Genomic DNA, 14,276 nt, shown 5'->3' on the forward strand with positions numbered 1-14,276 from the left:
GTCTTAAAGACCTCTTTAATGTCTTTTCCAGGCTGAAGACTCTTTGTCTATTGATTTGTTCCTCTCATAAAAATTCATTCACTCTTCTCTGCATCTGCTGCAGGTGAGTCATATAGATTTTGAAATTGTCTAACCAGAATAGTAATGAAGAAATGGGCATGCTGTGGATTGTTTGAATGTATGAATATGTTCTTTTTTTTCTGTCAGGCATTACATTATTTCATTCCTCATATTTATAACATTTTACCTGCTTCATTGATAATTACTGAGTAATGGACGGATGTTTGCATAAAAATTATTGATGTCATATCCAAAACCATTTTCATTGCTCAGATCGTATCCTTGTATATCTGAAATTAGGATAGGTTGTCCTCATAAAAAACATTTCCTTTTAATAAACATGGAATTATGTTTGCCATTTTGTTTCTCAGACATTTGGCATATGATGATCAATTTCTGAATTTTTTTGGTGAGTATTCCTCATTCTGACCCCAAATAACTCAATATTGTTAGAAACCTTGGTCATCTCATTCAATTTTTTTTAACAATCATGGATAAATAAATCGAATAGCACATCTTAGCATTAATTCCTATAGGATGCTAATAACGTCCTCAGCCATTTACACTTACAAACAACTTATTCCTACTTTTTAATTCTAATCTTTTAAGTGGTTGTTTACACTTTTAATGAACTTCCCATTTATCCTATGCCAACTGAGATTTTCTTCAGGGTTTTTAGTAAAAGCTTTTTCAAAAGCTTTATGGAGATTTTAATAGCCTGTAGCAATTTGATGACTCTCGTTCTTGGGTATGAGCTCTTTAAAGAATTCTAGTAGATTAGCAAGATTTGACTCTTTGCTTGGAAAGTCAGTGTTTGGCTCTTTTCCAGAATAGCACATACTTTTGTGATTGTGTGTGTGTGTATGCCTCCTATTAAACTTTTCACCATTTCACAGAAATCAGATTTTCTCATTTGTAGGTTTGTGGGATTTATTTTAGATTATTTTCTTTAAAGTTGCCTTTATGTTTGTCACCCTCTGTCCCAAATCTGCTGGAGCAATTTTCACAGATAGCTCACATACCACAGTTAAATAGGTCAGCTCTTTCATACTTCGAAGAATACCATCTTGGTCTGTCAAGTTCGTTCTTCGTTTCACTAGTTTATACTACAATCTTTTCTAGTGGCACTTCGGTTTAGGTATATCCTCCAGTACCTTGTTCACAAACAGGGCCTCTCTGGCCTGGGTACCTCTTTTATGTCTCCCACTGTGAATGTAGAAAAAAGCAAAAAATTGCTATGCTTTGCTAGGAAAGCTTGATTGGTTTAAACCACCATGCTGAAGAAAAATTATAAAAGAGGAAGGTTGGACATGAATAGAAAAAATTGCCAGATTGCCTGGAGAACTTTAATGTTTCATTCTGGGGTTTTCATAAAGTTTACTTTGTTTCATACCAAAGCATAAATAAAACTGATTTCAGATTTAGTTGCTCTAAGAAATTGTTGTTCTTTGGACATACAGCTATAGCTTTGGACTACATAGCTGAATAATAGAAAAAATATAAACATTTCTAAACAATATTTATATTTTTAAATCACAAAAATATCTGCATTTTTAGACCTTGTTCACAGCTGCTTAGTCAAAACTATGTGTTTAGCTTACTCCAGATGAAGCCAGTTGAAATAAGCAGAGCTGAGAACTCCCGTGCTGCACATTAAGCATGGCAATCAAGTGATAGAGGCAACTTTGTAAATGGTGTAAGTGGTGTCTGTTACCTATTTTCAACCAGTGTCTTTTGAGCAGCTAGTACTTCAGCTGAACTCCAAGTAAATAGTTACTATTTCTTAGCATTTTTTCTATATTGTGGAAGGGGAAATAAATTTCAATGGATACTGTTAGGTCAGAGCAGGAGTGTTACTTTATTTTCTTTTTACAAGTTAACCTATGTTTTCACATCAAAGCTTACAAATGGCAGTACTTCAAACGGGCACAGCACATTCTGCATCTATTCCCCTCATGCTCATCTCACTTGCACTGTGCAGGCCACCAAGTTATTTTCACATCTAAGTGTTTGTTTTTAACAGTTATATCTGTGGTGAATTAAGCTTCTGTTGTGGTTCCTTAAATAAACACTTAGGTCACAGTATGGTATCTAGACACTGAGCAATGGTGAGATAGGCTCCAGTGGCAGAAAAACATACTCTAATCCAACATGTAGAAAACACATGCAACCTTTGTGTATGTGTACAGAGCTCTACTTCAGAGCATAGATTTAGAATGTAGTGGTCAAAAATAGGCTTCCAGTGTAGCTCACAGCCTGTAATTGCAAAATGAACTTATATAATAACCTAAGTATTTTTGAAACCAGATTTCTTCCTATATTTCACCTAGTTTCCCTAAGAACTCTACCTTTTTCAGAGCAACCCACAGTATCAGAACAGGCTGGGGGATGAACAGATCGAGAGCATACCTGACAAGAAGGACTTTGGGGTGCTAGTGGATGAGAGGCTGGAAATGACACCCTGATTTGTTCTTGCAGCCCTGAAATTGTATCCTGGGCTGCATCCAAAGCATCATGGCCAGCAGAGCAAGGGAGGGGGTTTTGTGCCTCTACCGTGCTCTGGTGAGACCCCACCTGCAGTGCTGCACACAACTCTGAGGTCCTCAGCAAAGGAAGGACATGGAGCTGTTGGAGCAAGTCCAGAGGAGACCATCAAGATGATCGGAGGGATGGAGCACTTAAGAGTAAAGACTGAGAGAGTTGGGGTTGTTCAGCCTGGAAGAGAGAAGGCTTAGGAGTGACCAAACTGCAGCCTTCCAGTACCTGAAGGGTGCCTACAATAAAAATGTAGTGACAAGACAAGAGGGAATGACTCCAAAATAAAAGAGAGTAAGTTTAGGTTACATGTTAGGAAGAAATTGTTTACTAAATTCTTTACTGTGAGGGTGATGAGGCACTGGCACAGGCCGTCCAGGGAAGTTGTGGATGACTAAAACAAGGAAAAAATTTTCAAGATCTTGATGCAACAAATTTTTTCATTATACACTTATCTCCTTAATTTTAGAAATATTAATAGATATGGAGAAATCAGTCTTTTGTTGAACTGGGTCATAGATACATAGAACTTATAACTATCAACTTAATATCTTTTCAGGATTTCAACTGTTGATAAAATGTTGATGCTATAGTCACAGTTAGATATTAATTTTTTCTCTAGATAATGCACATGTTACTTACAAGGACACATCTTGTATAGTTTGCATTGTCCACTGACACAGATTTATTCCTCTTCATTAACAGAAGGAATCCATCTGCTTATCTCAGATCAAAAATCTAATGGTTAGCAGGGAAAAGTTATATGAGTACGTCTCTGAACAGCAAGTACACATTTTATAGGCTTAGAGGAGTATTATTTGCAAAGTCTGATATCTAGAAACATGTTGTAATACTGATGTCTCAGTTATTCTTCTTCTCTCAGCAGCAGAGGTTCTTTATCCTGAATATTTCCTGTTTCTTTGTAAGTATTTTACTATCAAAAGTTGTATGAGTATCATGCAAGTTGCTCAGAAGAACAGAACTGCAAAGAAGTGTTGCAGTGGTGATTGCTTCTTACTAGGGCAGCTTTCTCCTATTTTGCTTTTCCTTTGTTCTTTATCTCCCTGAATTTTAAGGTAGCTGGAGGGTGCACTTGATGCATTTGGCTGTAACTATGGCCAATTTGAGTTCATCGTGATAGAACTAGAATTACTGATAGTAATACAGGTTTAATTCAATTCATACTCCAGTCTGATGCAAGCTTTTATTAGTGCAATGAGAGAGGAATAGTCACTATATATGTAGGCTTGTAAAATGCACTATATCACTCTGTACTATAGAGACATTTTTATTTCATGAATGTTTTTAATGTTATTCTTATCCAGATTACTTAATATAATTTCTTTTATGTAACTTCCAGACAGAAAATTGTATTTTGACAATAAAAACAAACAAAAAAATACCCTTTCAATTTCAAATGTCAACTTTAACCTCATTTTAACCTGGCTTGTAAGCCTACAAATTTTAATATGAAGGTTAAGATTTTTCCCCTTTTTATTTCCCCCTTTACCAAAGAACAAGAAAGGTTAAAAAAGAAAGAGGAGGAATTATCCTTGAACTTCTAATTAGATCATTGAAAGATGAGTTTTTCCTTTTTTTCATATTACGCTACTATAATCTGAATGAGAAATATTAGGAAGCAGTTGCAAAGCACAGAAAAGCAAAAGAGAACATCAAATTGATTTTTCATGCTGAAGGCAGAACAAGGGCAAAAATCAAAATGATGTAAACTAGAAATTTTCAATTGAATATGTACGCATTAGCAAAGAATATTTTCAAAGGAATTTGGACAAATTGCAATTTAATATTAATCGGTGTAACATAACTGCAATTAGTAAAGGCAAAACATTCATGAGTAATTTAGAGACCAACATAAGGTTTGAAATCCAGGCATACATTTGTAAGAATCCAACAATTATTTCAGTTAGTATTTTATTTTTCTGGAAGTTCTGGAAATACTATTACATAAAGCTCTGACACAACTTTTGGGGTCTTTTTAAATCATATTCAGAGACAGAAATGCAGAATGCTTTTTGTGAAAGTAACTTTAAACTAAATTATTCGAAATAGATATCTTATGTCTGATAAAACAGAGGTACTTGGTTGTTTGGGGCTTTCTGTCCTTGTCAAGAGATTAAATATTTTATCATCAATATGAAAACTTACAGGACTGTTTTTTCCTTAAAAGCTGTAACAAAGGTTATACATGATAATGATTCTTTTTGTGCTGTTGGGTTCTTTGAATTCACTGGAATTTAATCATATGCTTCAAGTTAAGCTCATGATAACCTGCAGCTATGTGATAATGGCCTTTTAAACTCAATAATCTTATTAATGAAAATATAGATGAGCTACAGATGCAGAGTGTTCAGCTTCTCTTAGCTTTCATTCAACAGAAATCTGAATGGAATCCAATTTTTGTTTTCTGAAATAGTCCCTCACCTTGCATATTTTGTATAGCAATCTGCAGTAGAGTGATAACAGACTTATGGTTCTAGACAAAAGACCTTACTTTTATGTAGAAGGAATGAAAACCAATCAAATGCTTTAAAGTATGACTATACTACTTGTTAGGATGAGCCTTTTGGTAAGAAAGACTAACCTATCACTTGTGATAGGTTATTGAAGCCTAGTAGATGTCATGAAGAATGTGCAGATCCCAGCTTTGGATAAAAAGTAGGAGCCGGTCATGTTTTGCTGCTGACTTTAAAACATAAAACTGGCAGGGTTACTGTAATTAAATGATGGTTAATTTTTAAAAATACTTTACTAGAAGTGCTATGAAAACTTTATATGATCCATTACGCATTATGCAAAAAACTGTTAAATTTCTTATCTTAAAACTACATAGTTCAGCACTTTATTTTATGTAAGAAATGTGATTGGCTGCTTCTGGCAATGGTAAAGTAATTACTGCTGGCTTAATTTGTACCATGAAGATCTGCAAGACTCAGTCCTGTTATATTTGCCATGTTGTTTTACGTCTGTTAAATTGCAACTATTGCTTTGGAAAACTATATATTTGGGGACATTAACAGTGACAATAGAATCTTGTCAAAATCCTAGTTGCCTAGCTACAACTAGATGGAAAAAACTACTAGTAGTAATTTTTTAAAAAATAAAAACATTTGCTTTTCAGAGTATATTTAAATGACATAACAACTGTGTTGTGACTGTTACTGTTGGTTTTTCTATAGTTACAACAGGCTGTCAAGAGAAATGTTACAAAACTCAACTGGAGTTGCAAGAAGGCACTGTCAGGAAAACAGACTTCCAGGAAGTCTTTGATCGTAATCCGACTTTGTGGCAGTAGTTACTCAAATTTCTCCTTTTCCAGAGAATAAAAAATCTGCAGATAATACAAGCTTGTCTTCAGGTTAGAAAATGTGGAAGATGTTATCAATTTACAGCAAGAGATTTTCCTTTACATTTTATTTGAAATTGAAATGCTGAAAAGTGATGTTATAATCCCTTTCAAAATTAGGTCATCCCTTATTTGAAAACTTCCTCTGGTTTGTTCTTTTAATGTTAAAAACCCAAACAAATCTTACCTAATATTTTTTAATTAACTTAATCTTATCAGTAAATTGAAAGATATTTTCCCTGTTATAGGGCTCGCCTAACACTCAAGAAGTTTGCATGCAAACTCAACTTTAATCTTTAAATTTCAATTGGCTACAAATAACTTTTTTTCATTTCAGGTCAATGCAGAAATATGAAAGAAGTGGCAATAACAAAAAGACTTAGACAGTCTGTAAGTTCTGATCCAATGCATCCGTGCTGGGAGTGACTTTCTATCTCACACTGGATTTTAGCAAAACACCAATAAATATTGAATTAATGCAAGAAAATTAATTTGATGCTTACAGACTTAATTCTTTTAGCATAAATAACATGCAATTTTTTGATTAATCAGGCTCTGCTGCTTCTGCTTTCAATGAATTGTTCAAGCCAAACATCCAGTTTCAAATTTTGCTTTTAATGTTCTCCTCTCTTGGTAATATTATTATTAAACTGTAATGAAAATTAAATTGAGACAAGACAATATTTTAAATGAGGCCAATTAATAAAACTTTCAGTCTGCCATTGTAAATGTTTATAGAATTTGCTTATAACTTGAACACTAGCAGTTCATTCCTTCTTTATGTAAAACTGAGTGCTAATTTCTTTCATCAGACCGATTTCAAGATATGAAAACAATTTAATATTGTCTTATTATACCATTAGTCTCAAATTCTACAGCTGTATATCAGTGCAATTCTAGGAAGTTAATATACAGGAATATTCAAATATTTATCAGTGTAATAACATTTTCATGATCATGTACATATTTTCTTTAGCCATTTAATTTTAAATGTGTTTTGTGGACCATTTCTCAGAAATGCTTCTTAACTTCTCTTCTGAAAAGCTACAAATATGATTTGCTCTATGTCTTATACTATGGTAGGTTTACAACATAGCCTAATATTAGGAATAGTATTTCCAGTATGTTGATATTTTCCTTTTGGTAATGATTATAGCACTTGGGTTTTTGAGTGGAGAGTGACACCATGTTTGTTAGGAAGATCATGCAAATATTTCTGCTTTAATTCAGCAGATTTAGTTTTCAAGTTCAAAATGTCAGAAACTTGTCTCAGGGTCCAATAGCTCCTATATAAATAATCTTTGCTTATATGATATATTATCAGATTTTAATAATTAAGGATGTGTCATAGGAGCAAATGTTTCTGTACTAAGCAGAAGGCTTGAATCTTTTCCATAGTTTGACTAGCATAGTCCCTATAAAAAAAAACCAAAACTGTACACCTAAACAAAAGAGGAAGCAATGGTAAATTTTTCTCCCTTCTCACATGAATGTCCTAATCAAAGCTTCATTCTCTTAAATGTGTCTTCTAGGAATACTCTTTATAACCAATGAAAATTTATATGCCTGTGAAAACAGAAATATTACAAAACATGCTTGATGTACAGACCTCTGTGGAAGAAAGAGTAGCTGAGCAAAGCTGATAACAGAAGTACTGTCATTTCTATTTATAGTTTGACAGTTGTCCATCAGATCATTGACTGGTAAGAGCCTCAGTTGTCAAAGAGTCTATTTAACTTCTTCTATGCTGCCAAGTGATAGGATCTCATGTTCGTCTGAGCTTAATGATGTCATTGATCAAAATGTAAATATATGTAGATTTATCAGGACATGATGATTATGCTGATAAAGACCTGACAATTGGAACTTTCAGAGTAAATGTTCTGAAATGATAAACGTTTATTTCCCAGCCTAAGGAAATGGATTCAATATTGTAGTTAATGTTTCATACAGCCCAACTTCATTAGGCACAACTCAGCTAATGACATCATGAATTTGTTCATTTTATCAAATTGCATTAATTAGGGAAATGTATCGAAAGCTGTGAATAAATTTGCTTTTCCTAAGAATAACAAAAAGGGGGTAATTGAATTAATTTGTCCCTTTAACCCCCTATTAAGTTAGAGCATGATGATGCTTTCTCAACTTCATGGCATTTGTGTTTAACATGATTCTCACTAACCCCTGTAACTGTGGGGGTTTAAAGCAGGAATACTTACAGGGTAGATCAATGCCAGCTCATTCCTTTTCAGTCATACTAAGTGCCATCTCTCTAGGGATACAGGCTTTTAACAAAGGCCTGTGTAACCATTATTCTTTAAAATGTTATGAGAAGCAATCAAAAAGGTCTTGTCATGGTTCCTTAAATTGATCACACCTGATCAAATTACAATGTTTACCACAAAATTGTTGTCCTCTGAGTTCTGATTATGGTGATGTGCCCCTGCAGATATATTAGGTTTGCATGGTTTTGGTAGCAGGGATTCTACAAGGGTGGCCTCTGTGAGATGCTGCTGGAAGTTTCCCCCATGTTCAACAGAGCCAATGCCAGACAGCTCCAAGGTGTACCTGCTACTGGCCAAAGCTGGGCCAGTCAGTGACAGTGTGAGAACCTCTGGGAGAACACAGTTAAGGAGGGGGAAAAACCCTGTGCAACTGCAGCCAGAGAGAAGAGTGAGACTATGTGAGAGGAATAATCCTGCAAACACCAAACGAAGCAGGGGAAAGATGTGCTCCAGGCATCAGAGCAGGGATTCCCCTGCAGCTCATGGTGAAGACCATGGTGGGGGCATGCTGTCCCTCTGCAGCCCATGGAGGTCCATGGGGAAGCAAAGATCCACCTGCAGCCAGTGAAGGACCCTATGCTGGAGCAGGCTGCTGACAGGACCTGTGGCCCCACGGAGAGAGGAGCCCATGTGGGATCAGTTTTACCAGCAGGACTTATGACCCTGTAGGGAACCCACAATGGAGCAGGCTGTTCCTGAAGGAACACCTTGTGGAAGTAACCTGAATGGGAGAAGTTTATGAAGAACTGTAGCCCATGGGAAGGAACTGTATGAAGAACAGTATGTAGCCCATGGAGAACTTCATGAAGGACTATCTCCCATGGCACAGACTCCAAACTGGAGCACGAAAAGAGTGTAAAGATTCCTTCATCTGAGGAGGAAGAAGAGGTCAAAACAACATGTGATGAACTGACCACAGCTCCCATTCCTTGTTCCTCTGTGTTGCTAGGGGAAAAAGCTTAAAATTTCAGGAGTAACTTAAAGCATGAGAAGAAGAGAGGGATGAGGTGAAGGTGTTTGAATATTTTGGTTTGCTTCTCATTATCCTATTCTGTTTAAAATTAGTAATACATTAAATTTTCTCTCTTTCTTCTGTCCAGTTGAGGAGGGATAGGGATAGACCAGCTTTGATGGGAGCCTGGCATGATATGTATGATTCGTAGTGATGTCTTTGAGCTCTTAAAAACGTTGGGTTGATGTTTTTAATTACAGTAACAGATTCTACAAACAACTGAAAATCACATAATTTGCATGTAGTTATGGATATTAGGTAGACTGGAAAGGGACAGGTGGCTTAAATTATGCAGAATGACTAGGTCTTTCTAGTTTTAACCTTATGTTGTCCAGGATTCCTAGAAATTCTAAGTATAAATTCACATTAAAAATCAGCATTAAAGTCATGTTAAGAAACAACTGCTATTTTAATTTTCTGTGTTCTGTGTCAAAGAATTTATCTCTTTTGGGGGAATGGTTTCCAGTGGGTTAATGGTAAAGATATTGCACTAAAGATACAAAAAAATTAATACTACATAATAATCCCTGCCATTGAATGTCATTTTTATTTCATTAAAAACAAAATAGTGGTATCTTCTTCAAATATCGGTACTTTCAAGAAATATTAATCTTTACCTAACTGAAGTATTGGTCCATATCTGAATTAGAAAAGATAGTTTTCAATGGTGTGTACTCCAAGTGAGCTTCCAAATAGGCATATAAGTCTGTGTACAGCACAGACACAGAGGCATCTGACCCAGGGCTGGTAATGATAACCAGCACCAGAAGCAGCGGCTGCATGGTGCCAAGCTCCATGAGCTGTCTGGACTTGAGTCAGCTTGGGTCTGACTGCAGGCTAAGCCACATTTGTGCAGCAGTGCATTCAAGCTAATAAGGAGAGCTGCAAAGCAGGGCTTGTTAGGTCACCCATAGAGCTGATCTGCACCATGTGGATTTACTGAGTTACATCTCTGCTAGCTCAGGGATCTATACACTGTACTATGCAAGACAGACACAGGCTGATAAATAGGCTATTCCATCTGGAGACATGGGGTGAACATGTAGAATTAACTTGGTTTTGTAAATTCTTCAGCTGATGAGAGCAAACACACACCCCGGTGACCTGGGAAAAAGCCTGTGCTATGGTAAATGTGGAAGGGCTGCTGACAAACAAAAGGAATCCACAGTGACAGTCTCTTCTGGAAATTTCTGTTGTTTCTGGAGCATTAGATAGATCAAAGATTAGGTACTTGTTGCAAGGAAAGTTATGTAGCCCCAGGACACTTCTTATATGCCCAGGAAACTCTTCCAGCAACACAGTGGTAACTGTGATTAAACCAGCTGTGCTGGTGCAGATGAGTGGAGGCTCCTATTCTGAAACAAGTGAGCTTTGAACTAGAGTAGGAATTTTTGAAACTACACACAGAAGAAGAAGGCCTAGCTTCACGTATTTCTGATTAACGTGTACAAGACATAAAAATCAGAACTTTCCTTTTCTTATAGTGGTGGGCACAGGAATATCATAATTCCTAGTAAAAATTGTCATGAATGAAAAGATTGCTTCAGGGTTTAAAAAAGTCCTTTAGAGAAAAGAGACAAACAAATTCCCCCCCAACCTGCCCCCTGCCCCGCCCCCCCCCCCCCTTCGCTCTTTGTAAGCTTTTTTCTTTAGCCAGAATCAGTGAAGTTAGTTACTAACAGCTTTAGAAGTTATTGACTTGTAACTAGCCATTATCAGTATGAAAACTTATTGAGTTCTGACATTTCTTAAAGTGCAGATAGCACATATGACTTCTGATACACTGTAATGTCAGCCTATTTCTCCAAGCTGCTTAAAAGCAGGAGAACTAAACTTGTTAGAATATGCATATGGGTGCATGTACTGCTAGGGATTTTTCTTTAATGTTATTTGCATTTTAATGTTTTAATAGAAAGTATTCAAATTCCCCCAACCCCTGTAATATTTGTAAAAGTGTATTTTCTGGGAGCTTCTAATTATTTTTCCAAAATAGACAATGTGTCGTCCACCAACTTGTCTGTCAACCCAAGATTAGCCATAAGCTAGTGCCTACTGTCTTTTTTAGCAGTTGCACTAATTTGTGGTTAAAATAGACCATATTTCTACATAGTCATTCTACTTATATTATCTTCAGACAACTTTTTTCAGTGTTAAGTATCCTTACTGTAAAAAAATTGCATTTTTATTTCCATTTTTACTTCATATGACTGTTATGACATACTCCAAAATGCAAGGGTAACCCAGGTTCTTGCTTAATAGATCCCTTAGGACAGATTAAAGCAAAACTACACTGAATGACTAGTGTTTGTAAATATACACATGCTAAGTTTATTTTTAAAAAAGTTGAGTGCAATGTAAAACAGGTATGTAGACCCTTCAGTTATTATCTACAGTAGGATAATATAAAACCATAAAAATATCACTTGATAAAATGTATAAGGGAAGAGAAAGGAAAAAAGAGAAAGAGTAAGAGTAGAAAAGATAGATAATCACAACACACAGGCCTACAAGTCTTTCTTGCTGTAGCTTAGATGTCTATTGGAAAGCATATTCCTCTCTTGATACATTAGGGTGGAGAAAAAGCCCACCAAATGCAAAGTTCAGTGGCTTAATATATGCTTCGGTTCAGATGAGAATGCCCAGGTACCTCCCCTGGGGGCAGGGGGAGTTTGACACTGTCATTGGATCACATGCAGCTGGAAGATCTTAGAAATAAGTCTGGGGGCACTGTGGGGGTCATTGTTTATGACATCTTCTAAAACATGACATCTGCCTCTCAAGTCAGCACAGGTGAGCCAGTTATGCCCCATCAGAAAGAATGAAACACTCTCAAGACCGTCCGTGGGGGAAGGGGAGTTTTCAGTTGAGGAAATTGACCCTGAGCTTAGTTCAGTTGGACAGAGCATGGTACTAAAACCACCAAGGTTTCAATCCCTGTAGAGAACCTTCACACAGAGTTGAACTTGCTGATGCCTGTGGGTCCCCTCAAGCTCAGAACATTCTGTGATTCTGAGTTATGTATCATGGCATGATATTGTATTAGCATGATAAAAAGCACCATCCAATCTCTACAGGGTTTGCCTCTTATCAGCTCAAAGCCCATCTTGTGTCCTCCTGCTCTGTTTTATGCAGACCAGAGGTTTGCAATTGCACTCACTAAACCTCACCTCCTCTCCTCAAGGGATGTTGCCATCAAATCACTAGGCTCATCAAATCACTCTGGTGCCTCCACAAACGCGTAAGCATTTTGAGTCATTAATTGTTAATTGTCCAGTCCCTCACAATGACTTCTGTGAAATCTAATTAAACAAAGATGTAAAAAAGTAGCAGCAATCATTTCTAACCCTAGAGAAAACTTAGGTAGAGAAAAACTTGTTATATCTCTGTGGTCCAATTATCTCTATGTCTTTGAATGAAATTCAAACATGAATTTTCATGAGAATGAGGACCACATGAATTCTCAGTTCTGTACTCTTTTGAGTAGAGAGTACTCTTCAGAAAGCATGCAAATTTTTAAAAAATATTCTGGAAATACCAAGGAGGAGAACAAACTGGATTACAGACTATTTAAAGTAGTCAGAAAAACCTGGCCAGAAAAAAAGATGTAACAACAAAACAGAAAACAAATGGAACAGAAAAAATAAAATATCTGCATAAATAGTAATATTCTCTTGTGCCAAGTACCTCAGAGATAATTTTGTTACCATGATGCAGACAGCTCTGTCAAATGCTTTTGTAAAATGATATGAAATCTTCTAAGAAGATCCATAATCCCAGAAACTATACCGGTTGATATCAGCTGTAATTGTCATACTTCTTCATGTTAGAAATATGTATGATTTTAATGAGAATTGTGTGGTACAGGGTTCTGTGATATGGAGGTGTGTGTTAAGTTATGCAATTAATTATGTTCTTAACCCTGGGAAACAGTACCATCAGTTCTCACTGATGTTGCTCATACCTTGAATTCCTAGACAGTAAGGCACAAAAAAGAATGAAAAACTTTAACATTGTGCTGAATTTTCTTTTTTTTTTTCTTAGATGTAACCATATTTGAGCAAAAAGGTTTTCACCTTGCACCTGACATTCAAAACCCTGAAGTGCTGATTCAAACTTTTCTAAAAGAGCATCTTCAAGTAGAGATACTTCCAGTTACATTTAATCCATCTGTCATGGGATAAAAATAAAATGACAAAAAAGAAAATATATCCCTTAAATGTTCAGGTATTTATTATTCATAAGACTGAAAACAAATAGGCTAATAAGGGAATAGTGGAGGGAAGGATAGGAAAAGGTCTTCCTAGTGATTTAGATTCAGAACTCTAAATCAGGTGCCACCTAGCTGAGCACTCAGATTTTATCACCTTGATTTCTACTAGTGAAATGCCATTGCTGAGCAGTGCCACCAATGTCCAGGCAGCCTTCAATCAATATCTGTCTCATACAACCTTTCACTCAATGGAAAACAGATATATCATTCTTCTGATAAAATTCTTGGAATTTTGTTTTTTATCTAATTTCCATCCAGAGTTGCTTGTGCACTGTAGACAAAAATAAAGGGTAAGAACTGTTATTAAACCCACCCTACTCAATTAATTTCTTGAACTTAGTTCTTTGTTTCTCTCAGACAGCTAGCAAAAGGAAAAGATGGAATAATGTTGAGTTGCACCAGGGGAGGTTCAGGCTGGATATTTGGAAAACTTCCTTCACTGAAAGGGAGGTTAACATTAGGACATACTGCCCAGGGAAATGGTGAAATCACCATTGCAAGAAATGTTCTAAAAACTAATAGGAGTGGCACTTCGTTATATGGTTTAGCAAACATGGTAGTGTTCAGTAAAATATTTGACTTGATGACCTGGAGGTCTTTTCAAACCTTATTGATTCTATGGTTTGTGCTCTGTCAGAGTACTCAGTACACTGGGACTAGCTGTACTCATCCTTATGTTGTAGGGATTCCTTTTTTCATACATTAATGAAGCTGCAGAAAACTATCAAATTCAGTGGTGCTTCATCCCAT

General features: G+C 36.2%; 1 protein-coding gene across 2 annotated transcripts in view; it reads left to right on the plus strand.

Annotated features, from left to right (window-relative positions):
* The window catches only part of LOC310907955 (uncharacterized protein), an 81,904-nt gene extending 76,022 nt beyond the window's left edge, over window positions 1-5,882 (plus strand). Inside the window, exons 4-7 of one of the 2 annotated variants that reach the window (XR_014589746.1) lie at window positions 32-103; window positions 432-469; window positions 2,539-2,889; window positions 5,793-5,882. Coding sequence is in view for 1 of the 2 variants with exons in the window: in XM_083858539.1 (XP_083714665.1) it covers window positions 32-103; window positions 432-469; window positions 2,539-2,795 (367 nt within the window). In the remaining variant the exon portion in view is untranslated. Of the gene's footprint in view, window positions 1-31; window positions 104-431; window positions 470-2,538; window positions 3,217-5,792 lie in introns of those variants that run through there. The other variant, XM_083858539.1, reaches the window with a different exon arrangement.
* The last annotated feature ends 8,394 nt before the right edge of the window (window positions 5,883-14,276 follow it).

The sequence above is a fragment of the Zosterops lateralis genome, assembly GCF_965231275.1.
Source record: "Zosterops lateralis genome assembly, chromosome: 3".
Classification (NCBI taxonomy): Eukaryota; Metazoa; Chordata; class Aves; order Passeriformes; family Zosteropidae; genus Zosterops; species Zosterops lateralis.